Below are 23,617 nucleotides of genomic sequence, written 5' to 3' on the forward strand. Positions count from 1 at the left end.
AGTGATCTTGGTTGTAGGTTCTTGGTATTCATCACTTTGAATATTTCTTGCCACTCCCTTCTCGCCTGCAAAGTGTCTGTTGAGAAATCAGCTGACAGTCATATGGGTATTCCCTTGTAGGTAACTGAGTTTCTTTCTCTTGCTGTTTTTAAGATTCTCTCTTTGTCTTTTGCTCTTGGCATTTTAATTATGATGTGTCTTGGTGTGGTCCTCTTTGGATTCCTTTTGTTTGGGGTTCTCTGCGCTTCTTGGACCTTTAAGTCCATTTCTTTCACCAGGTGGGGGAAGTTTTCTGTCATTATTTCTTCAAATAGGTTTTCAATATCTTGTTCTCTCTCATCTTCTGGCACCCCTATAATTCTGATGTTGGTACGCTTGAAGCTGTCCCAGAGGCTCCTTACACTATCCTCGCATTTTTGGATTCTTTTTTCATTTTGCTTTTCCGGTTGGGTGTTTTTTGCTTCCTCGCATTTCAAATCATTGACTTGATTCTTGCACTCCTCTGGTCTGCTGTCGGGAGTCTGTATAATATTCGTTATTTCAGTCCGTGTATGCTTAATTTCTAGTTGGTTCACCAACATAACATCGAGGGTCTCATTAGTTTTCTTGTAGATCTCATTAAGTTTATCGGCGGCTTCTAAACAGTTCTTGAGAGACCTTAAAAGTGTGGTTCTGAACTCTAGATCTTCCATTGACAATTTTGTCCTGTTTCTTTGTCTCCGCATTTTGTTATGCTTCCTTGGTGCACCCCCTAGTGGTCTTTGTGCTCAGTCTTGTAGTTAAGCCTTGATTGTTGTAGCTAATACCAGGGAGGGTTTGACCTCCAGGCCAAGTGGCTATGAGAATCAGCTGTGTCTGCAGTGAGAGAACTTCTGTCCTCTAGGGAGGTGCTAATCTAGCCTTTGCCTGAGGCTATCCGGCAAATGCCTCTGTGCAGGGCTTGGGCAGGGCGGGTCGCACAGGATCAACAGGGTGGGCCGGAGAGAGCAGTTATGGGGGCTCTCAGTCCTGTCCCCAGGGGCTCTGCCTCTCTGAGTCCCAGCGACCACTGCAAACCTCGGAGAGAAAGCTGCACTCGCTCTGACCGAAGCCAGACAGTCCCGCTTCTCCTGTTTGAGTCTGGGTCCCTAAAGACTTGCCCGTATCTGGAGCTCAGAGTCTGCGACTCCCTCCCGATTGTAAACACCAACCGCACCCTCCGCTGCCAGCCTGCTCCGCGCACTCCGCACCTCAGAATTTGACTTCAGCACTGCGCCTCCTCTGAGTGTCCGTATGCGTTTCTCTTTCCTCCTAGTTGTAGGACTTCCACTCAGCCAGAGTTCCTGTGGTTCTGGGTGATGTCCGTTCCGTCTTTTAGTTTCAGTTTTGAAGTAGTTGTTCAAGGCAGTAAACTCCAGCGTTAACCTATGCCGCCATCTTGGTTCTCCCCCGCTCTTGGCATTTTAATTATGATGTGTCTTGGTGTGGTCCTCTTTGGATTCCTTTTGTTTGGGGTTCTCTGCGCTTCCCTGGACTTGGAAGTTTATTTCTTTCAGCAGGTAGGGGAAGTTTTCTGTCATTATTTCTTCAAATAGGTTTTCAATATCTTGCTCTCTCTTCTTCTGGCACCCCCATAATTCGGATGTTGGTATGCTTGAAGCTGTCCCAGAGGCTCCTTACACTATCTTCATATTTTTGGATTCTTTTTTCTTTTTGTTTTTCCAGTTGTGTGATTTTTGCTTCTTTGTATTTCAAATCTTTGACTTGGTTCTTGTGATCCTCTAGTCTGCTGTTGGAACTCTGTATAATATTCTTTATTTCAGTCAGTGTATGCTTAATTTCTAGTTGGCCCTTTTTCATATCCTCGAGAGTCTCACTAGATTTCTTGAGGGTCTCACTAAGTTTATTGGCGGTTTCTAGAAAATTCTTGAAAAACCTTATAAGTATGGTTTTGAACTCGATATCCTGTAGTTTGCTTTCCTCCATTTCTGTCATTTGTGACCTGTTTCTTTGTCGCCGCATTTTTTATGCTTCCCTGTGTTGATAGAGTGGCTTTCTGTGCTAGGTGTCCTATAGGGCCCAGTGTCTCAGCCTCCCCAATTACCTGAGGTGGACACTCTTGGTGCACCCCTTTGTGGGCTTTGTGCACAGTCTGGTTGTAGTTAAGCCTTGATTGTTGTAGGTATCACTGGGAGGAATTGACCTCCAGGCCAATTGGCTGTGAGAATCAGCTGTGTCTATAGTGGGAGAACTTCTGTGCTGGAGACACCCTTCTTGGGCAAGACTTGCTTCAGTGGGGCATTGGTGCTCACTGAGTCTGCCCCCTGAGTGTGTCCCTTATGGATCTGAGGAGTTGTAATCTGGATGGTCCCACTCTGTCCACTGGGTACACTGGCTCTTGGATCTCTAAGGAGGTGCTAATTTAGCCTCTTCCTGAGGCTACCCAGCAGGAGGTATGGAGGGATCATTAGATTCCTCTTCTTTGTTTGGGGTTTGGAGGTGCCTAGATGAGGCCCAGCTGTGAAGCAATGCAAGCTGCTGTGGGGCCTTGGACCTTCTTTTGGAAGTTCTGGGTCTCTTTGACCCAGCTGCAGTTTGTTAGGTAATTTTCAGATTGCAAAGGGCCAGAGCTTTCATATGAAAAAGCCTCAGCACACAGCTTGGGTGGGGCGGGGTCTCAGGAGATCAACAGGGTGGAGCAAGCAGCTATGGCTGCTCCTCAGTTTTACCCTAAGAGGCCCCACATCTCAGTGTCCTGTGGTAATCACTGCAAGCACCTCTGAGAGAAAGCCGTCCTCGAGTTCTGACCGATGCCAGACAGTCCAGTTTATCCCCGTATGAGTCTGGGACCCCAGAGATTCGCCCGGAACTGGAGTTCAGAGCAGTCAGGAGCTTGAGACTCCCTCCTGATTGAAAAAGACAACCAGGTCCTCAGTTGCCAGCCCTTTCGGCGTGTGCCTCCGTACCTCTGCACTTTACTTCCACAGCTCCTCTGAGTCTCAGTGTGCTTTTCTCTTTTCTTCTAGTATTAGAATTTCCACTCAGCCAGCCTTCCTGTGGTTCTGGATGATGCCCGTTTTGTCTTTTAGTTGTATTTTTGAAGTGGTTGTGCGAGGCAGCAATTTCCAGTGTTTACCTATGCTGCCATCTTGGTTTTAAGACATTATTTTTTTAGTGCAAATGGCTGGTTGCTCACAACTACCAAGAAGTAGTCAAATTACTGGAGCCTACTACTTCATCACTCCATATTTTGCTAATCAACAAATCTTGGAATGAGAGACTAGAAGTTTTTAATAAATTTAATAGTGGTGAATGTAAAGTGCTGGCCTAGGTTTTATAGACTAACTCTAGTTCTAGAAGTCTAGTAGAAGAGGGCAGATGTAGCTTAATAGCAGTTTATTTGACAAAGAACTGGGAATTTCAGTTGTGTATGGCCTTGATGAGTCTAGGACAGTGATGGCGAACCTTTTGAGCTCAGCGTGTCAGCATTTTGAAAGACCCTAACTTAACTCTGATGCTGTGTCACATATAGAAATTTTTTGATATTTGCAACCATAGTAAAACAAAGACTTATATTTTTGATATTTATTTTATATATTTAAATCCCATTTAACAAAGAAAAATCAACCAAAAATATGAGTTCGTGTTTCATCTCTGACATGCATGTCATAGGTTCACCATCACTGGTCTAGGATATAATGACCTGCAGTTAGACAACAACTGAAATTGCCTATCTAGGAAGGTGGCAACCACATTATATGATCAGCAGTTAGTAGTGTAAATGTTTTCAGATACTTGCAGAATTATAAAAGATGGATTAGTTGTCTCAATCCATATAATGCTGATGGGTAGCATAATATATCATAATATATGACCTGGGTCAAAGTTACTAGGCTTAAAATTCTGAGGAAGTGAATTTTGGCTTAATAAAAATGAAAAACTAAAGAATTGGCATTTAAAAAAAATGTGGTTCTGTGAGTTAGTGCCTTGCCACTAAAATTACTCAAGGACAACAGGATGATTCCACGCTAGGGGTTCTGTCAAATGTATTTTGTTACTGCATTAGAATTTTGGCTGGATTATATCCAAGTCTCTTATAATCTTACTTGGAGGCCCGGTGCACGAAATTCGTGCTTGGGGGGTGGTCCCCTCAGCCCCGCCTGCACCCTCTCCAATCTGGGACGTCCCTTTCACAATCCTGGACCACTGGCTCCTGCCTGCCTGCCTGGTCACCCCTAATTGCCCTCCTGTCCCTGCTGGCCTGATCGCCCTGCACTGCCCCCCAACTGTTCCCTCCCTGCTGGCCTGGTCACTCCTAACTGTCTCCCCCACTGACCTGGTCACCCTTTACTGCCCCCCTGCCAGCCTGGTCACCCCCACTGCCCCCCTCTGCCAGCCTGGTCACCCCCAACTGTCCCCCTCTGCCAGCCTGGTCGCTCATAACTGATCTCCCTGCCGGCCTGGTCATCCCCACCTGCCCTCTCTGCCAGCTTGGTTGCCCCTCATGGCCCCCCTGCCAGCCTGGTCGCCCCACGCAATCTGTTTGTTCAGTCACTTGGTTGTCCCTCACTAACCCCCCTGCCAGCCTGGTTGTAGGCAGCCATTTTATGAGGGTGTGATGGTCAATTTGCATATTACTTCTTTACTATGCAGGATATTCTATCATTCTATAATATTCTTTTAAAAAAAATACTAGAGGCCCGGTGCACAAAAATTTGTGCACTCGGAGACGCGGGGGGAAGGGGGGTCCCTCAGCCCGGCCTGTGCCCTCTCGCAGTCTGGGACCCCTTGGGAGATAACGATCTGTTGGCTTAGGCCTGCTCCCAGGTGGCAGAGGGCAGGCCCAATCCCTAGGTGCAGCCCCTGGTTGGGCTCAGAGCAGGGCCGATTGGGGAGTTGGGGCGCCGACTCCTGTCATGCACAGAGCAGTGCAGATTGGGAGGTTGCAATGCCACCCTCAGTCACGCTCAGGGTAGGGCTGATTGGGGGGTTGGGGCACCGTCCCCTGTCACACTCAAGGCAGAGTCGATGGGGAGGTTGTGGCGCCACCCCCTGTCACGCACAGAGCAGGGCCAATCAGGGGGTTGGGGTGCTGCCCCCTGTCACCCACAGAGCAGGGCTGATCAGGGGGTTGGGGAGCCTCCCCCCTGTCGCACACAGAGCAGGGCCCATCGGGGGGTTGGGGAGCTCCCCCCTGTTACTCACAGAGTAGGGCTGATACGGGAGTTGGCACATCGCCCCCTGTCACACACAGAGCAGGGTAGATCGGGGTTGGGGTGCCGCCCTCTATCACCCACAGAGCAGGGCCGATCAAGGGGTTGGGGCGCCGCCATTGTCACACTCGGGGCAGGGCCGATGGAGGTTATGGCTCTACCCCATCACACACAGAGCAGGGCCCTTGGGGTGGGGGGGTTGGGGCACCACCCTCTATCACCCACAGAGCAGGGCCGATCAGGGGGTTGGGGCGCCGCCACTCTCACACTCAGGGCAGGGCCAATGGGGAGGTTATGGCTCTACCCCGTCACACACAGAGCAGGGCCCGTGGGGTGAGGGGGTTGGGGCGCCGCACCCTGTCACACACAGAGCCGCAGGGTGATCAGGGGTTTGGGGAGCTCCCCCCTATCAGGCACAGAGCAGGGCCTATCAGGGGGTTGGGGCACCTTCACCTGTCATGAACAGAGCAGGGCCAATAGGGAGGTTGTGGCCCCGCCCCCTGTCACACACAGAGCCGCAGGGCGATCAGGGGGTTTGGGCGCTGCCCCCTGTCACACTGATCCCGGTGCCGGGAGGCTTCTCAGCTCCGCTGATCCTAGTGCTGGGAGGCATATTACCCTTTTACTATATAGAATAGAGGCCTGGTGCATGGGTGGGGCTGGCTGGTTTACCCTGAAGGGTGTCCTGGATCAGGGTGGGGGTCACCACTGGGGTGCCTGGCCAGTCTGGGTGAGGGGCTGAGGGCTATTTTCAGGCTGGGACTGAAGCTCCCAACTGCTCCTTTTTTTCTTTTGTTTTTATTCTGGGCCGGCTTTAGCTCTGAGGCTCCAGCTCTTAGGCCTCCGCTCCTGAAAGCAGGTATCTGGTTTGTTTCAGTTCTATAATCAAAACTCTGTATCAACTCCAGCTCTGAGATCCCAGCCGGCTGAAAGCTGGTTTCTGGGGTTTTGTTTAGCATCTATATTTGTTACAATGTTTGAAACTGTAGGCTCAGAGGCCGGCAAGGCAGGCGGGGAACATTGGAGTCCTCCGTCACTGAAGCAAGCAAGCCTCATGTTAGTTTCAAGCTGCCTGGCTGCCAGCCGCCATCTTGGCTGACAGTTAATTTGCATATCTCGCTGATTAGCCAATGGGAAGGGTAGCAGTCGTATGCCAATTACCATGTTTCTCTTTTATTAGATAGGATGCTTTATTTTCTTCAGAGATAGATAGAAACATCAATGATGAGAGAGAATCATTGATCGGCTGCCTCCTGCATGCCCCCTACTGGGGATAGAGTCCACAACCTGGGCCCGTGCCTTAACAAGGAATCAAATCATGACCTTCTCGTTCATGGATCAATGTTCAACCACTGACAACACTGGCCATGCTATAATATTCTTTGTGATATATTTGTAGGTCCAAATTCTGTTGTTTGGGAATTAAAATTAAGCATCTTTTTGTTTTGATCTTCTTAGTTTACAAATCCAAAATCCCATTGGTTAAGATTTTCTATATTTCTTATAAGGAAATTTCTAGAACTCTGGGAGACTTGGACTCTATTACATTCCTTGGCTTGTCATACACATTTACTAAAAATGATTATCCAGCCGAAACCGGTTTGGCTCAGTGGATAGAGCATCGGCCTGCGGACTGAAAGGTCCCAGATTTGATTCCGGTCAAGGGCATGTACCTTGGTTGTGGGCACATCCCCAGTAGGAGGTGTGCAGGAGGCAGCTGATCTATGTTTCTCTCTCATCGATGTTTCTAACTCTCTATCTCTCTCCCTTCCTCTCTGTAAAAAACCAATGAAATATATATTACAAAAAAAAATGATTATCCAATAGTTGTTTCCAATACTTTAAAATTATATGTAATAATCTCTGTTCTTTAGTATCTTTGAGTTATTACATAGCTTAAATGGGCTTTTTAAAATGAACCATTTATATTGTTTCTTATTTAGGTTTTTTATTGGAATCTTTGAAAATGTTTCATTATTAAAAATAAAACAATAATCCATGCTGGGCTTTGTTGGTGTGTAGATGGGAACCTTCTCTTCGCATGACCCCTGACCAGGCTCTCAAGCATGCTTGGATTCATGATTCACGGAAACTCAAAGCACAGCCCAGGCCCCAGGCCCTGAGGAAACTCAATCTCTCTTTATCCTCTGAGGCAAGAAAAGACAAGGTTCAAGGGCCTCACCACTTGGATAAAAAAGGTACTGCCCCTCAAATAACAAATCTTTTCCCCATAGTCCAGGAGGTAGGCATCTCTGGAGGATTGCATGTCAGCTTCTCTGAACTCAACCTTGGATAATTATTCTGGCTACATCACTAAATGGGCTGCCACTTCTTACTTTTGGGATGTTCCTTTCAGGAAACTTGGTTGTAGCCCTTTTTTGCTACCTTGTTGTTAGGATTTTCCATTTTTCATCTTATCTTCAATTCCCTTTCTGCTACTTTTCCCCCTGACTGTGTCCTTTTCTGCAGCCCCATAATTACCATTTGAATTTTTATCAGATCATGGAATTAGTATCTTTTATATACATATAAACTACTGGTTATATACATGGTCATTGGAATTAGACTGCCTGGAATTAAATTCAAGCCCTCTCATTTTCCAGGTGTGGGCCCTTGGGCAATTTACTTACCTCTCTGTATCTCAGTTTTTTCATTTATGAGAATAAGAGTTATGCCTTTTTTCTATGGTTGTGGAGAAAGGATCAAATGAATTAGTAAATATAAAGTCCTTAGAAGAAGGCCTGCCACATAGAATGTGCTTTATAAATGAATTGATTTAATATCATTTTGTCCAGAATTTTCCTGCTAATGGACAGCTAGAATTCACATTTGAACACTTGCTCCTTTGTCTTCTCTCTCCTTCAGCAGATGTGATTATCAAAGAGACTATAGACAAAATAAAAGATGGCACCACCAAGCAGTTTCAAAATTCAGGTGATCAGCAGGGCTCTCTCCAGCGTGCTGCTGAAGTTGTCCAACTGCCTCCCCTAGTAGAAGCTTCCAGTAAACCAGAGGCAGTTGTCAGGCCAGAGGAGTCCAAGACCTCCACAGAGCAACAAAGCAAGAACTCCTCCCCCAAGAACACAAGCATTTTACCACCTATTGTATGACCTCTGCTGAGGGCGTGTCCTGTTCCTTTTCACCAATGATTTGTATTAGAGACCACACTTATATTGTACAATACATAAGATTGTTGTTTTTAATGCATAAAGTTTTGTTTAAAAAACAAAACAAAAACAACTCTATTCACATGGCCAGTTGGCATGATTCCTGATATGAGGGGGTGGGAGAGAATGTCCTTGCATCTATATTCCCTCCTTATGTCCTCAACCAGATAAAGCAATGGGGGTGTGTTTGTATGGGTTTGTGTGTATGGAGGGGATGTTAAACACTCAGTTATATCATCACTAATAGAACTCTAAAATTTGTTTTTGCCCATGACAGGATTCTTGTTTGAAAATGAGAGAAGCTCTATTCAAACTAGTTTAAGTAACGAAGGACATTCATTGGTTTATATAATCGGGCAATCAGAAGGGTATGTGTAGTTTCAGGCACAGCAGAATCTAGGAATTCAAACAAGGTCATAGGGCTCAGACTCCCTCTACATTTTAACCTTGCTTCTTTTTATGGTTAACCTCATTCTGAAGACAAGCTGTGCCCAGAGTTAAGATTATCATTATCATCCAATCAAATATGCAGTCTTCCTTGCTGCCAGGGAAGTTTTAGAAATGATTGGTCTTAAACCAATCACTATGTCTGAGATATTGGGATCCTTGATTGGCCAGATGGGTCACAAGTCCATACTGAGATGCTGGTGCAAGTGATAGCACCATGTCTGATGCTTCTCTAGGACCACAATAGCAGGATGTGTTCATCCACCCACCACTCCCATAGTCTAATTAAGTTCATTTACATTTTTGCCTTTCCAGTCCTTAGCTAATGTGTACATACATAATCTCTATATGTTGTAATTTTAGTACCTATAAAATTTTACAAGAAACTCAATGCCGAAACCCGTTTGGCTCAGTGGATAGAGCGTCGGCCTGTGGACTGAAAGGTCCCAGGTTCTATTCCGGTCAAGGGCATGTACCTGGGTTGCGGGCATATCCCCAGTAGGAGATGTGCAGGAGGCAGCTGATCGATGTTTCTCTCTCATCGATGTTTCTAACTATCTCTCTCCCTTCCTCTCTGTAAAAAATCAATAAAATATATTTAAAAAAAAAAAAGAAACTCAAGATCGTAATGCCATAGACATGAAAAATATACTTAGTGTAATAGTTTTCATTTTAATCACTGTGTAATATTCTATGAAAAGACACACCAGAGAACTGAAGCTATGGGTTTGCATAAAGTCAGGCAGGAAAGATAATACAGGGTGAGAATAGCAGAGGGTCAAGAGAGTCCTAGGAAAGATAAATATGCAAGTGGTTGACAAAAGTAGAGTTCCAAAGAGACAGGAAAATTAGAAACCAAAGGAGGAGAAAGTTTCTAGAAGGAAGGATCAGTAATATAAAATTGCATAGAAAGGTCAGGATAAAAACAAAATGCTTTTTAAATGGGGTGATATGGACATTAACCCTTTGAGTGCCAACCAATATCCTAGGAACTATGCTAAAATTGCCAAGGCATTTTTGCTGATTTTACAGCAGTTTAGGAAAAAAATTATGAATCGCAAGTAAATGAAGTTACATATTCAAAATCTTAAGAAAACCTTTACTACATTTGTTTTCATCTTTGACATATATTGTTTGCTGATTGTATTATAGAATACTAGTAGAAAAAAATTTTTGAACAAAACATATGTTAAAATAGAGGGACACCCTTCTCCAATATCTTCCACAAAATCGTCATCTTCACAGCAAAAATTGACATATTTAGCAATATCATCATCACTAACAAAAGCAGACTTAGAACTGGATGCCATTTCAAAGCTTTAGGGCTACAAAATCTGAGTAAACTTCATAAAATCGTAGTACCTGTAAAAAATTAGGCAGATAAATGCCAGTGGTCAATTTTAGAACTACAAACGTTCAGCATCATAAGTAATCTGCACTTAGGTGTCATCTGTCAATAAAGAGTGAACTACTAGCATCTAATAGTGACACTGCAGGAGGAGCTCGATAGCACTCCCGGCACCTTTGGCGAAAGACAGGAGGAGCGCGATCGCATTCCCCGGCAGTCTAGGGGTTAAGTCAGAGCAGTATCATGGGAGAGGTAACTTGTCCCATGTTTTATAACCAGGAAGGTACAGAACTGGCAAGAAATCTCGAGTCTTCTGGACCTATCTTCAACCATGGATAAAGTTGAGGTGGACAGTTTTGTCCTTGAAGCCAAATCCTTGATAATTAGAATGATTTAGGTTGGACATTAAAAATATTTCCCAATTTGCATGGTTATAGAAGACTGAAATGAGTTGATAAATTCTGACTTCCTATATTTAGGGAACACTTTAAAGAAGGGGAGCTGCAAATTGTGACAGAATGGGGGATACATTTTCTTATGCTATCCATCTGATTATTTTTTCATCCCTGAGATTTCTTTACCTTATTGCCCCATTGGTGCGGGAAGCCATCCATTGTCAATACTATCATGAGAGTGCATCAAGGAACACGGAAGGCTGATGAACCTTGAGCTTTAGCAGGGTTAAAGTTATGCACCAATTGTTCCATGTTGAGATAGTGATGGCTTGAAGCAATTTCCTGACCTAATAGCCTCAAAGTAAATCTTTACTGACCTTTGAGATGGTCTGTCTGCTACCTGTTTGCTATGCTTTACTGAGGGCAAGATGTGTATCTAAAACTGAATAAAAAGTGGATTGGCCAAAGTTTCCGTGTGCTCTTCACAAAAGACACACCCCTGGCCCCCAAAGACTTCTAAATTCATATTTCTTGTCTAGCATTTTCATTTGTGTGAGGCCCCTTCTTCAGATCCTGAACCCCCGCTGCAAAAGGTTGTGGCACATTGGATCCCAAGGAAACCATACACAGGAGCCCTTTAATGTAATTTTATTTTATTTTATGTCCTTGCTCGCATGGACAGGAAAATCTGCAAAATCCAGTGACTAGCATAAGATGACATGTCTTTGATGTGAGTGGGATGAAGATAATGTTAGGGCTCTGTGAGGATATAGAGAGGGGAGCTGTGGGAGTGAAAATGAAGGGAGGGGGCAAGGCTGGGCCCACTTCTGGAAAACGGGAAAGCAGTGGGTGGGTTTCCATCACAAGTTCACCATCAGCCAGTCCAGCAGCTGCAGCCGTGTAACGTTTCCCACCGCCTCATCCAGCTGTCGCTCCTTCTCGTAGCGCAGCACTGACTGCAGAACCTCCCCTACACTGCGTCCCTTGTCCACAGCGGCAGCTGAAAGCTGAAGTAGCTGTGGAAAGGAAAGGAAACAGTAGTGGAGGGCAGAACATCCCAGAACAGGCCAGAAAGGCTCTGCCAAGGCTAGAACAAAGAGGTCAGGTAGACTTGGAGAAACGTCAGCAGAAGGGATTCAAAGTAGATGTTGAGACTTCCTTAATTGTAAAGTTTACTGAACTGTTGTCAGAAGAAAGTTGGTTATTTCACCTTCAATTTAAAAAGATATTAACATCCATCTGTTCATGATATGGAAAATATAATTTCCTTCTAGACTAAAATCTTCCTGCTTCCAGTGGCTGTTTGGTCAATGGTATTCTTGCTTTCTAAGAATTCCAGTGTTTTTAAGTTTACGTAATATCATCAAGCAGTCCCCAACAAGGGCAGGAGAGAAATACGTTAAAGGACAATGTGGATGCTGTCCCATGCCCCACAGGCGAGAGACCCCTCAAGTGTTAGAGAAGGAATGCAGTTCAAAGATCCATTCAACCTTCACTTGTCATAATCAGATTGCTTAAAACATCTTCATGAAGATGTTTCCCAGAGAGGTGAAGAGACTTGTCAGTGCTAGAAATTAGCAAGGGCAAAATTCATACCCAAGTCTCTGAATCAATGTTTAGTTTTCTTTCCAAGTATAAAATGAGAAAAAATATCCAAAGCAACTGTTCTAATATGAACATAGTAGATTGCCATTCATCTGGAATCATAGCAGCAACAAACTAAAGTAACCTTAATTTTTATTTTGTACATTATGCACCTGACTCTACGATGAAAAGTCAAAGAGCAAGGAAGCAGGCCAATATCAGGAGCTCTTTCAGAAGGGAAAATTTCCATGTGAGAATTAAAGTACTTACAAATACTGTTGACACAAATGGAAACACAAAAAGTCTTGGCATAAAGAATAACCAAATGGAAATTTTAGAACTAAAACAAAAAATTCAACATGAAAACTTGTTGGATGGGCAGAATAAAGATAGAGGAAAATCAGTAAACTTGAAGATAGAACAATGGAAATTAGCCACACTGAAAAACATAGGATTGATTATACTTCAAAAAAGATTAAGAAAATAAACAGACCTACTGGGCCTGTAGGACAATACAAAATGTTTTACATTTATGTCATGAGAATCCTAGAAGAGGAGGAAAAGTGTGGTATAGAAAAATACTTGAAGAAATAATGGATGAAAACTTCCCTAACTTGCCACAAGACATAACAAATTTAAGAAGCTCAGTAGCCATAACCGGTTTGGCTCAGTGGATAGAGTGCCGGCCTGCGGACTGAAAGGTCCCATGTTCGATTCGGTCAAGGGCATGTACCTGGGTTGCGGGCACTTCCCCAGTAGGGGATGTGCAGGAGGCAGCTGATTGATGTTTCTAACTGTCTCTCTCCCTTCCTCTCTGTAAAAAATCAATAAAATATATTTAAAAAAAAAGAAGCTCAGTAAACCTAAGTAAGATAAACTCAAAGAAATTCACTTTAAGACCTGTCATAATCAGATTGCTTAAAACAAAACAAAACAATAAAAAATCAAAAGCAACCATAGAGAAATGTTATATTATAAGGGAACAACAATTTGAGTGACAACAGATTTATCAGAAACCATAGACACCAGAAGGATATGACATAGTAAAGCACTAAATGAAAAGAACTTTCAAACCAGAATTCTACATCCAGTAAAAATATACTTCAGGAATAAGGAAAATTTCAGGGAGCGGGCAGGGAGAAGTCAATGGGGGAAAAGGGAGACATATGTAATACTTTCAACAATAAAGAATTTTAAAAAATTTCAGATTAAAGACAACTAAGAGAATTCATTGTTAGATAATATGTTCTAGTTCTTAAGACAAAAGGATAGTGATATCAGAAGGAAACTGGGAACAGTGAGAATAAATGAAGAACAACAAATAGTAAAAATTTCAGTTTTATAAAATACTTTTATGGTTGAAAGTAAACATAACATTGTATACAAGTTTTTAAATCTACATGGAGTAAATACATGAAATAACTAAATATAGAGGAAAGTGTAAAGGGGTCTAAATGGTAAGATGTCTTCATTCCAGTTAAAGTGGTAACTATCCTACATAGACTGAAAAGTTAGGTATATTCTAATTCCTAGGGGGAAAAAAAAACACTACAAAAACTACACAAAGAGATATAGTAAAAATAAATTAAAATGGAATACTAAAAAATGTTTAAATAATTCAAAAGAAGGAAAATAGAAAGGAAAAACAGAACTAATATTAAAATAGTAGACCTAAATCCAAACATATCAATGATTAGACAAAATGTAAATGGTCTAAACACATAAATTGTCAGAATAAAAAATATATATGACCCACCCAGCAGTGTGGCTCAGTGGTTGAGCTTGACCTATGAACCAGGTCACGGCTCGATTCTCGTCTGGACACATGCCTGGGTTGTGGGTTCGATCTCCAGTGTGGGGCATGCAGGAAGCAGCCAGTCAATGATTCTCTTTCATCATTGATGTTTCTATCTCTCCCTCTCCCTTCCTCTCTGAAATCAATATATACATACATACATACATATATATGTATGACCCAACTATATGCTACCTACAAAAAACTCACTTTGTATGGTTAAATGATATAGGTAGGTTACAAGTAAAATTATGAGAAAAGATGTACCACAAAAACACCTATTTAAAAAAAAAAAAAAGCTTGAATCTCAACATTTATGGTTAATTAATTTTTATGAAGGGAAAAATAATTCAAAAGGTCCAGATATCCATTTATCTTTTCAACAAATGGTCTTGAGAAAATTGCATATCCACAGGCAAAATAATGAATCAGACCCCTACTTCACATCATACACAAAATGAACTCAAAATGGATCACATACCTAAAAGTTGAAATTATCAAATATTTTGAAGTTAAAAAAAGAAGAAAATCTTCATAACCTTGGGTTGTGTCAATGTTTCTTAATCTGGCAAACTGACTCTATGGGCCAGATTATACTTTGTTGTGGGGTTGTCCTCTGTGTTGTGGAATGCTTAGCAGCATCCTTGGCCTCTACCCAGTACACTCTAGTAGCAATCCTGCTGCTAGTTCTGACAACAGTATATAGCTCCAGACATTCCCAAATGTCCCTTGGGGGCAAAACCGCCTCCTCCAATGGAGAACCAACCCACTGGGTTATGCAAAGATTAGCTACAACATCAAAACACAAGCAATAAAAGGCAAAAAGTGATAAATTAGATTTTACCATTAAAACTTTTGCTCTTCAAAAGACTCCATTAAGTAAAAAAAACAACAAAAAACATACTGAGAAAATATTTGCAGATCATATATTTGATAAAGAACCTGTATCCAGAATATATAAAGAATTCTTGTAACTTTATAACAAGATGAAAACAACCCAGTCAAAATATGGACAAAAGATTTGCATAAACAGTTCAACAAAGAACATATATGAAGAGCTAATTAGCACATAAAAAGATGCTCAAATTAAATCCACTATAGATACCATCATAATAGGTATAATATATAGTGTTGATGCGAATGTGGAGAAACTAAATTGTTGGTGGGAATATAAAATGGTACAACCATTTTGAAAAACAGTTTGGCAGTTTTTAAAGACATACTTACCATAAAGTGCAGCAATTCAACTCCTTGCTGCCCAAGAGAAAAGAAAATGTATATACACAAAAAACTTGTATGTGAATGTTCATGTTAACATTAATCATGGTAGCAAAAAAGTGGAAACAATTCAAATGTGCCTTAATTAGTAAACAAAATGTAGTTTATCCATATAATGAAACACTATTCAGCAATACATGTTATATACAACATGGATAAACCTCAAAAACAATAAGCTAAGTGTGAATAGCCAGATGTAAAAGACTATATATTTATAGCTTCATTGTTTAAAATTCTGGAAAGGTAACTTTATGATAGAAATCCAGTTAATGGTTACCTGAGGCTGGGGGTACAAATTGAGAAAAATAGCCTAGAAAATTCTGAGATAGAGAAATAAGGAGTCTAGTCCTATCAGATATTTTTAAAATTATAGAATGACAGTAATTAAAATGGTGTGCTAATTTAAATAGTATTAAAATAGTAAATAGTTAAATAATTCAATGAAACAGAAAAGAAAGTTCAGAAAAAGAACCAAAGGTAGGTATCCATCTGGAAAAAAATAAGAGATTGCATTCCTACCTCATATTTTATATAAAAATAAAAATAGATCAAAGTCTTAAAATTTTTTTAAAATACTGCGCATTGGAAGAAAACATGGGAAAGTATTGTTAATATCTTGGCGTAAAGAATGTCTTCCAAAATATGACATAAAATCCAGGAAAAAATAAAAGAAAAAAGTGTCTTAGATTTGACTTTGTAAACATTTAAAAAATTCTACATGGCATAAACAAAACACCAAAAGACAAATGATTAAAAACTGTATTTAATATCACAAAGACTAATTTCCTTATACATAAAATTCCTACAGATCAATAAGAAAAGGACCAACAACCCAACAGAAAAATGGGCTGAAGGTATAAACAAACAATTCATCCACGAAAAAGGGAATTCAAATGGCTCTTAAACATTAAAAAGATATTCACCCTCATTCCTAATAAGCCAAGTACAAAGGAAGGCAACACTTGGCAAAGATCAAAAGTTTGTCACTCACTGTTGATTAAAATACGGAAAACATGCATTTTTATATTGTTTTAGTAGATACGCAAATTTGGTGCAAGCTCTATGGAAAGCAATTTGAAAATATATATCAAATATACAAACAGAAAAAAATATATATACAAACAGACATTTATGGTGATCTTGAATCCTTTTCTAAGTATTTAGCATATACAGATACATTTGAATTCTGTGCACATGGCATTGCATATAGTAGCAAAATATTGGCAACTGAAATGTCCATACGTGGGAAAGTGGTTAAATCCAGTACCTTCATACAGTGAAGTAATATGCAGCTATTAAAAGGAATGCAGCAGCTCTATATGTTGCCAAACAGGATATACATGGTGTCCCCCCCCAAAATGTATATATACTTTGAATAATTATTAATTTCAATGGGTTAAATCTGAAAAGAAAGAAACATCAACTGAGCTATCAGCTGTGAAGTGTGTATACATTTTTTAGGACACCTATATATATCTTATTACCATTTGAGACTTAAAATGAGATGCATACATATAAGTACTTACTTGTGTATGCACATGTATTTCTAAAAGGATAAGCAAGAAATTGATCACAACAGTGTTCTCCAGAGAGAGCAACAGGATGGGAGATAAGAACGAGAAGAAAAAAACACCTTAGTTTTCACTGTACATCCTTTTGTGCCTTTGGATTTTGAACTAAGCACACATTACCTATTGAAAAAATGGATACAAATTTATTTAAAGGAAGTGGGCTCATGGACATCCCAGTGTTACTGGGTTCAAGTCAGCATAAGAATATTTGTGTACATTAATTAAATCTCTTTCCCCCCAAAATTGCAAATCTATCTTTTGGGAAGTTTCTTTGATGTATACTTCATCCAACTGTTCTTAAAATTATAGTGATATTCAATGAAAATTGCCTCATTAGTTGAAGTTTGGATGTCCTTTCCATTTTTTCCTTTAATAAAATAGATGACCGTCTTTATCTTTATAAATGGGAAAAGATGTTTGGGTATTGTGTGCTTGTGTGTGTGTGTACAGGGGAAGTACTACAAGGCTATTGTGCCCAATTTAGGTAAGTATGTTACAGACATTCTAATTCAAAATAATCTAAAACCAGAATGTATTTTATATACAATGGGTTGAATTAAGAGATGGCAATGGAACAAAAGCCCGTTTCACACATTGTACATATGAGAGCTATACTTTTTATATTTTTTCATCAGTCTATAGCTTTTTGAATATAGCCCCCTCTATAAATCGCTGTTTTACAGACTTGTAAAACTGTAGCGACAGAGACACTTTACATTTTGCTAAGAACTCTTAGGAATATTTGTAGGATTGGAAAACTCGAATGTACACACAAATCACCTGGTGATTTTGCTAAATTGCTACAGTCAAGATTCTGATTCAGTAGGGCAGAAGTGGAGCCTGAGATTTTAAACTTCTAACAAGCTCCCAGCTGATACCAATGTTGTTGGTTCAAATAGGCCACATTTTGAGTAGCCTTCTCCAGACCAGGTATTTTCTTGTTTAGGTTTAGTGTACTGTAGCCTAATCTGGATGCTATCAAATCCTGTGTCTTCTCAGTCATCAGATAAGCCAAGTAACCCAGTTGCAAGGGTTTCTAATGCCACTTATCAAACAGACAAAGCCTATTCCTCCACATCCTCTGGTTTCTATGAGCATGAATTATTTTAATAAATAACCCCAGCCTCTTTTGCCACCCCTTACTATTTAATTGTTAACCAGCATTGTTCCACTTTTATCAATTGAGACACAAGAATCAAAAGCCCTAAAATGGTGTGTGTGTCTGGTGAGGATAGTCTCTTCTTAATTCCTCTACAATAGCATGAGGCGGCAACTTGCGTAAGTGTTCATGCTTTCCAGACTCAAAATCTCCCTTCAGTGAGCGGTTCCAAGGCCTTGTCTTTATCAGTATAACAATTGATAAGCTGATTTCCCATTTGCCTTATTCTTTATATATATAGTTTTATTGATTTTAGAGAGAGGAAGGGAGAGGGAGAAATAGAAACATTGATGAAAGAGAAACATAGATTGGCTGCCTCCTACAGGCCCCCTACTGGGCATTGAGCTTGCAACTTGGGCATGTGCCCTGACCAGGAATTAAACTGTAACCTCCTGGTTCATCGGTCAATGCTCAACCATTGAGCCACACCGGCCGGACCCATTTGCCTTATTCTTTAGTCTTATTTTTCCAACTGATTCAGAACTTAGGGCAAGGAGAAGAGGGATGCTATTTATCAAATCTCTTCAAATCCCCAAGATCTCCTAGACAACCAGCTAAAAGAATAATGAAAGTTTTGAAAAGCTCATCAATTTAGATCCTTCATGCCACCTGCTCTCCCCGGCCCCCCTCCCACCTTAACACATCCCTAGAGTGCTTCCCAGCAGTCCCTTCTCATTCATTGGGCAATGCTGTCCTATCCAAAATTCAGCCTGAAGCTCTGACCTTAATCTGAGTCTTTTACCAAGTATCTTGGAGTTCCTCATCTATGCAATCCCACCAATATATGCAGAAAAAAGAATCAGATTTGATTTATCATATACCTCCTTCTTCCCCCTTTAAAGTGACTCTTATTGGGCAAAATATAATTTTATTTTGCCCATTATTTCTGCCAAGAGGCATGATCTTCAAATTCTTACTGTCCCCATTCTTCTTGTGCCTATCTTCCCATTTAGAAAGAAAACAACTTAAACCCCCAACGAACCATTAATAAGTATTTCCAAATTCCTCTGACTCTTCTTCCTTACCTTCTCTTGGATTCCTTCATCATCACCAGCAAAGTACAAAATAGGGACATTGAGCTCAGAGGCAGCTACCCATTGAAGAACGGCTTGGAGTTGCTTGTTCTGAACTGTATCAATTAGGTTGTGATTGCTGACAACCACTTTGGTTGATGCACACCCTTCAGGGAGCTGTCCCGATACACCTCTCAATTCATTATGGATAGCTTGATAGGCATTCTGCAAGACAGCCTCTGCTGTCCCTGTGCCCTTGACTGGTAAGCACTCATAGAAACTATCTGGGAAGGTTGAAGCTGGCCTGCTGGCATCCCCAGATTTATCATCTCCCAGCTCTGCCAAGGGAGAGTCACAGGACTTGGCAATAATGACACACAACTTCATCACTGAGTCCATCAGATGTTCTATCATCTGCCCATTCATGTGGCTGGTGACCATCTTGGCCAGCCCAGCAAGAGTACCACCAGGCTCATCGCCTTCACTCACTTGGATGGGACAAGGGGGTACAGGTCTTTCACATAGGTCTTCCTTTATGGGTTGCTCTGGCACCTTGGGTTCAGAGCTATCGTCATTCTTGAAAATGGTCTCACCAAGTAAATTCCTGATAAAGTTGAAGAAAACGCTCATTAGATCCTTCTTCTCTGTTTCTTCTTGGTTACTTTCCATATGTGCAGACTTAAGGTTGGTCTCAGCAGAAACCACAGGGGCCTTGTTGGTAGGAAAGTTGGTTCTACCAGCAGCTTCAAGGAAGCTCTGTGCATCCATGCTTCCTCCTTGGGCCAGGTGGTATTGAATCAGAAGTAATGCAGATACAAGCAGGTCCTTGGCCCAGGAGTCTGAATCACACATAAAATTCTCAGGGTTCTCTAGGTGATGCACAGGGGGGATGAAATTGCAAGTATCCAGAGGATATTCCAGCGGAAAGTCTGGGGGAGAGTCATACTGGTTGCTGGGAGTTGTTGCACACTGAAAATCTGGAGATTTTCCTTCTTTATTCTGAGTTTTATGCCATAAACTCAGGCCCTCTTTGATAATGTGTTCACCCAAAGTTTCAACACAAGTCTTCTCTGGTTTGCATGGAGGAGAGTACACTCTTTCCTTCAATTTACCTTCAGATTTCATTGTTGCAAAATTTACCTTTTGGTTTTTAGGACCACCCATTCCTTTCATGGAGACCACGGAATAACTCTCAGACTTGTCCTTGGTTTTCCTGATATTCTCAGGAGGTTTCTTGGCAAACATCACCCTGTACAGCTTCCACAGCATAGCATCCATAATATCTGAGGCCTTTTGGCTTCCATGAAAGAAGAGACTTCTTTTCACAGCCGAGACAAAGTCTGTATCAGTCATGAGGGTCCCTGTGACATTGTGGAGGTTCTTCATGAGGGAGTCAATGAGATCTGAGACTACCTCTTTTGCATGCCCAAGGAGTACCTTCTTCAGCAGAATGGTGGCAATGGTTGTGTCCTTCACTTGGATTTTCAGAGTCTTCATTATGGAGACCATCATATCAGACACCACACTGTTAGCATAGGTCATGATCTTTTGACTAACAGAAGTTGTAAAATCATCAGGCCTTTCTTGCCCTTTGAACATCTTTCTCTCCCCAGGTAAGGACCTTGCACCCTCTTTGGAATCACCTGCATTATGAGATTCAAACACTTCTTTATAGAAGAAAGACTTCTTAGAACTAGGCTTGCCATCTGGACCCTTGCATTCATTGATCTTCAAAGTGGTCTTGTATCTCAAATTTGAGGGACTCTGCAATGATCCTAAGACTCTGTCACCAGAGCCAGGAACCTTATCTGAGGTAGTATTCTTAGAATATTCAGACACTGTCTCATTCACCAGCTCTGATGCCACCTTACTCAGGCTTTTGGTAGGGGGGGGTTCATCCCCCATGTACACTGACTGATGAACACATTTGTTCTCAGAGCCATCGATCTTTTCATTGATCTCCTTGCGGGCCATGGCTATGACTAAATTTGTGAGGCGGTTAGCATAGAAGGAAACTTCATCCACTGTACTCCCATTATCATCTTGGGCACTGGACCCTGGGAGAGGGTTTTCTTTGTGAGTCATCTCAAAATGAAATCTCCCTGTATTGTCCTTGTTGGTGGTATTGTAGTAGTCCACAGTGAAACCCTTCTGTGGGTCTTCTGAGTTGGTCATTTCCCCATCAGGTGATGATTCTCCAGGCTTGAACCTAACACTTTGGAACCCTGCTGTAGTTTTTTCCAGGTCTTTGCGGAGCCAGCTGAGCACTCTGACAGGATCAGTTGAGGCTTCCTTAAAAACAGACAAGTATTCATCCGACTACAACAAAGTAAACATAGGGGATATTCAGGACAACTCAAAGATCAGTTACAAAAATGGTCACTTTGCTCAAGCCTGAACTCCTCTTCATCACAATAGAAGTAACCAATGTTTATTAAGTGCTTACTATTTATCAGGCACTGTTTCAACTATTTTGACTATTATCTCATTTAATATTACTCTCATATAAACTTAAATGTTAGCTCTCTTATTATTCATAGTTTACAGAGGAGGAAATTGAAAAACTGAGAGATTTAGCTACTCACCTGAGGTTATACAGCTAATCATTGATGGAACAAGAATTCCCACGCTGGCAGTCTGACTCCAGAGCCCATGCTCTCAGCCATTGCACTATATTGCATCTAACAACATGTATCCTTAAGATCTGACAGTTATCACATTCACAGCTGAATTAGCATTTGAACTAAATCAGATTTTTCTTGTATTAATGTTAATCGCTATTTCCTATGGTTAATCTGTTTTTATTTAGGTCTCTTATTACAAAATATAGTTTTCAAAAAATTATAAAATTCAAGGATAATTGTGCATAGTTAATCACTTTGCCAGGCTACACAAGCACAATCTGGATATGCTAAATGACTTCCAAAGGACTATTTAATATCGCTTTAAGTTAAAAATCTGATTTATAATTGAGGAGTTAATACCTGTGGACAATTTATTAGTTTTAAGGGAATACAGATTCTTTGGTGGACACTAGCTGTGATAAGCACATGCACATATTTATATGTTTATATTCTGTAATATATAATCTTCATTTGAACACAAGCTAAAATAAGAATGTATATAAAATTATCCTATTCACTATCAAATGTAAAGGATCATTGTAATTATTGGAGTTATAGCTCCTGGAATAACAAGTATTGCCCATCTCTAAAGATTAATTTGGTACTTTAATTACCAAGTGTCATATAGTTACTAACTACTATTTGTTAAATACTATGTTTGCCAGGCATTGTGCTAAGTGCTTTACACACATTATTTAATTTAATCCTCATACACAGCCTGTAAGGTTGATATCACTCATCCAATTTCACAGGTAGGAAAACTGAGTCATAGAAAAGTCAAATAAATTCACTAGCATCTCACAGCTACTACGTGATAAGGGTTAGTATTCAAATCCAGTTCCTACTCTAAAATTGGTGCTCTACCCGCAGCTGTATTTTGACGACTTGGAAAGAAGAGGAAAGTAGTTGTACAGTCCTCTGAAGGGCTGGTTTAAGCTGCCTGTTGGCCACAGTGCTTGGTTCAAAGTCTTCCTAGTTGATTATCCTTATATTAACAATGGGCACTGTAGGGAAATTTTGTGCTTCAGTGGAAAACTATGCATAATTTATAGCATATCCGTCCACATTTTCTGATTCTAATTCTCTTGGAGCTATTTTACAATTCTGTAAAGTGTAGACAACTGATAGCAATGAGATATAATTATTGTTTATACACAGTAATTTTGGCCAGGGAAGGATACATTGTATAAAAGGTGCTTCCATTTGCACATTCACTTCAATATTCCTAATCTATAAATATGTCTTTTTTTTCTTAGATTATACTTTGAACCACACCAGCTCTTTGTTAATAAGTTAAATAAAATATTTAACATGAGTTTATTTTTATATATTTCTGAGAGTCATTATTTCACCTTTCTCTGAAAATGACCTTTTAACAGTTTTGGAAATCTTTGCCAAGATGTCTGACATGCTCACCTAACAGACATAAATGTCATCATGAGAGTAGTGTACCAGGTGCTTCCTGGCCGTCAGAGATAAATGCCAAGTGGAAATGGAACTATGCAGGTATTCTGTTTTTCTAGTTTTAATTTTCTTCTCCACTAATTTTGCTTTTGATTTTCACTTTGGTTAAATAGTAGCAGTAATGATTAAGAAACTGGTTTTGTTGTCTCGCTACTTGGTGATTCTTTAATGAATTATGGTTTATAGAGCTCTATTCTCTGTTGGGTAAGATACAGCAGAAAATCTGTTTTGCTAGCATTTATTGCCTGTCTTAAAATCAATAATTTTGTGCCATTTGGAAGGAGAGGAGCCCTTTGATTTCTGGACAGGTAAGTTTTGTGTTTCTGTTTTTACTTTTGACATATGACTTAAAGTTTATTATTCTTAATTGAGATATAATTGACATATAAATTAGAATAGTTTCAGGTGTTCAACATAATGATTCAATATTTATATATATTGCAAAATGATCACTAATACATCTAGTAACATCTATCACCAGACATAGTTCAAATTATTTTTTCTTATGATGAGAAATTTTAAGATCTATTCTGTTAGTGAGCTTCAAATATGCAATGCAATATTATTTATTATAGTCACC

General features: G+C 40.6%; 2 protein-coding genes across 2 annotated transcripts in view; one reads left to right on the plus strand and one right to left on the minus strand.

Moving 5' to 3' along the window:
* DYRK4 (dual specificity tyrosine phosphorylation regulated kinase 4) overlaps positions 1–8,302 on the plus strand; it is a gene marked incomplete at both ends in the record, with an annotated part of 58,118 nt that extends 49,816 nt beyond the window's left edge. Inside the window, 2 exons of the mRNA XM_081083956.1 lie at positions 7,215–7,390; positions 8,061–8,302. Coding sequence (XP_080940082.1) covers positions 7,215–7,390; positions 8,061–8,302 — 418 coding nt within the window. The remainder of the gene's footprint in view (positions 1–7,214; positions 7,391–8,060) is intronic.
* Positions 8,303–11,209: 2,907 nt separating this feature from the next.
* The window catches only part of AKAP3 (A-kinase anchoring protein 3), a 30,012-nt gene continuing 17,604 nt past the window's right edge, over positions 11,210–23,617 (minus strand). Inside the window, exons 4-5 of the mRNA XM_081083721.1 lie at positions 18,962–21,241; positions 11,210–11,565 (exon numbers count right to left, since the gene is read on the minus strand). Of these exons, the coding sequence (XP_080939847.1) occupies positions 11,410–11,565; positions 18,962–21,241 (2,436 nt within the window). The 3' untranslated portion in view covers positions 11,210–11,409. The remainder of the gene's footprint in view (positions 11,566–18,961; positions 21,242–23,617) is intronic.

The sequence above is a fragment of the Myotis nattereri genome, assembly GCF_964212035.1.
Source record: "Myotis nattereri genome assembly, chromosome: 2".
Classification (NCBI taxonomy): Eukaryota; Metazoa; Chordata; class Mammalia; order Chiroptera; family Vespertilionidae; genus Myotis; species Myotis nattereri.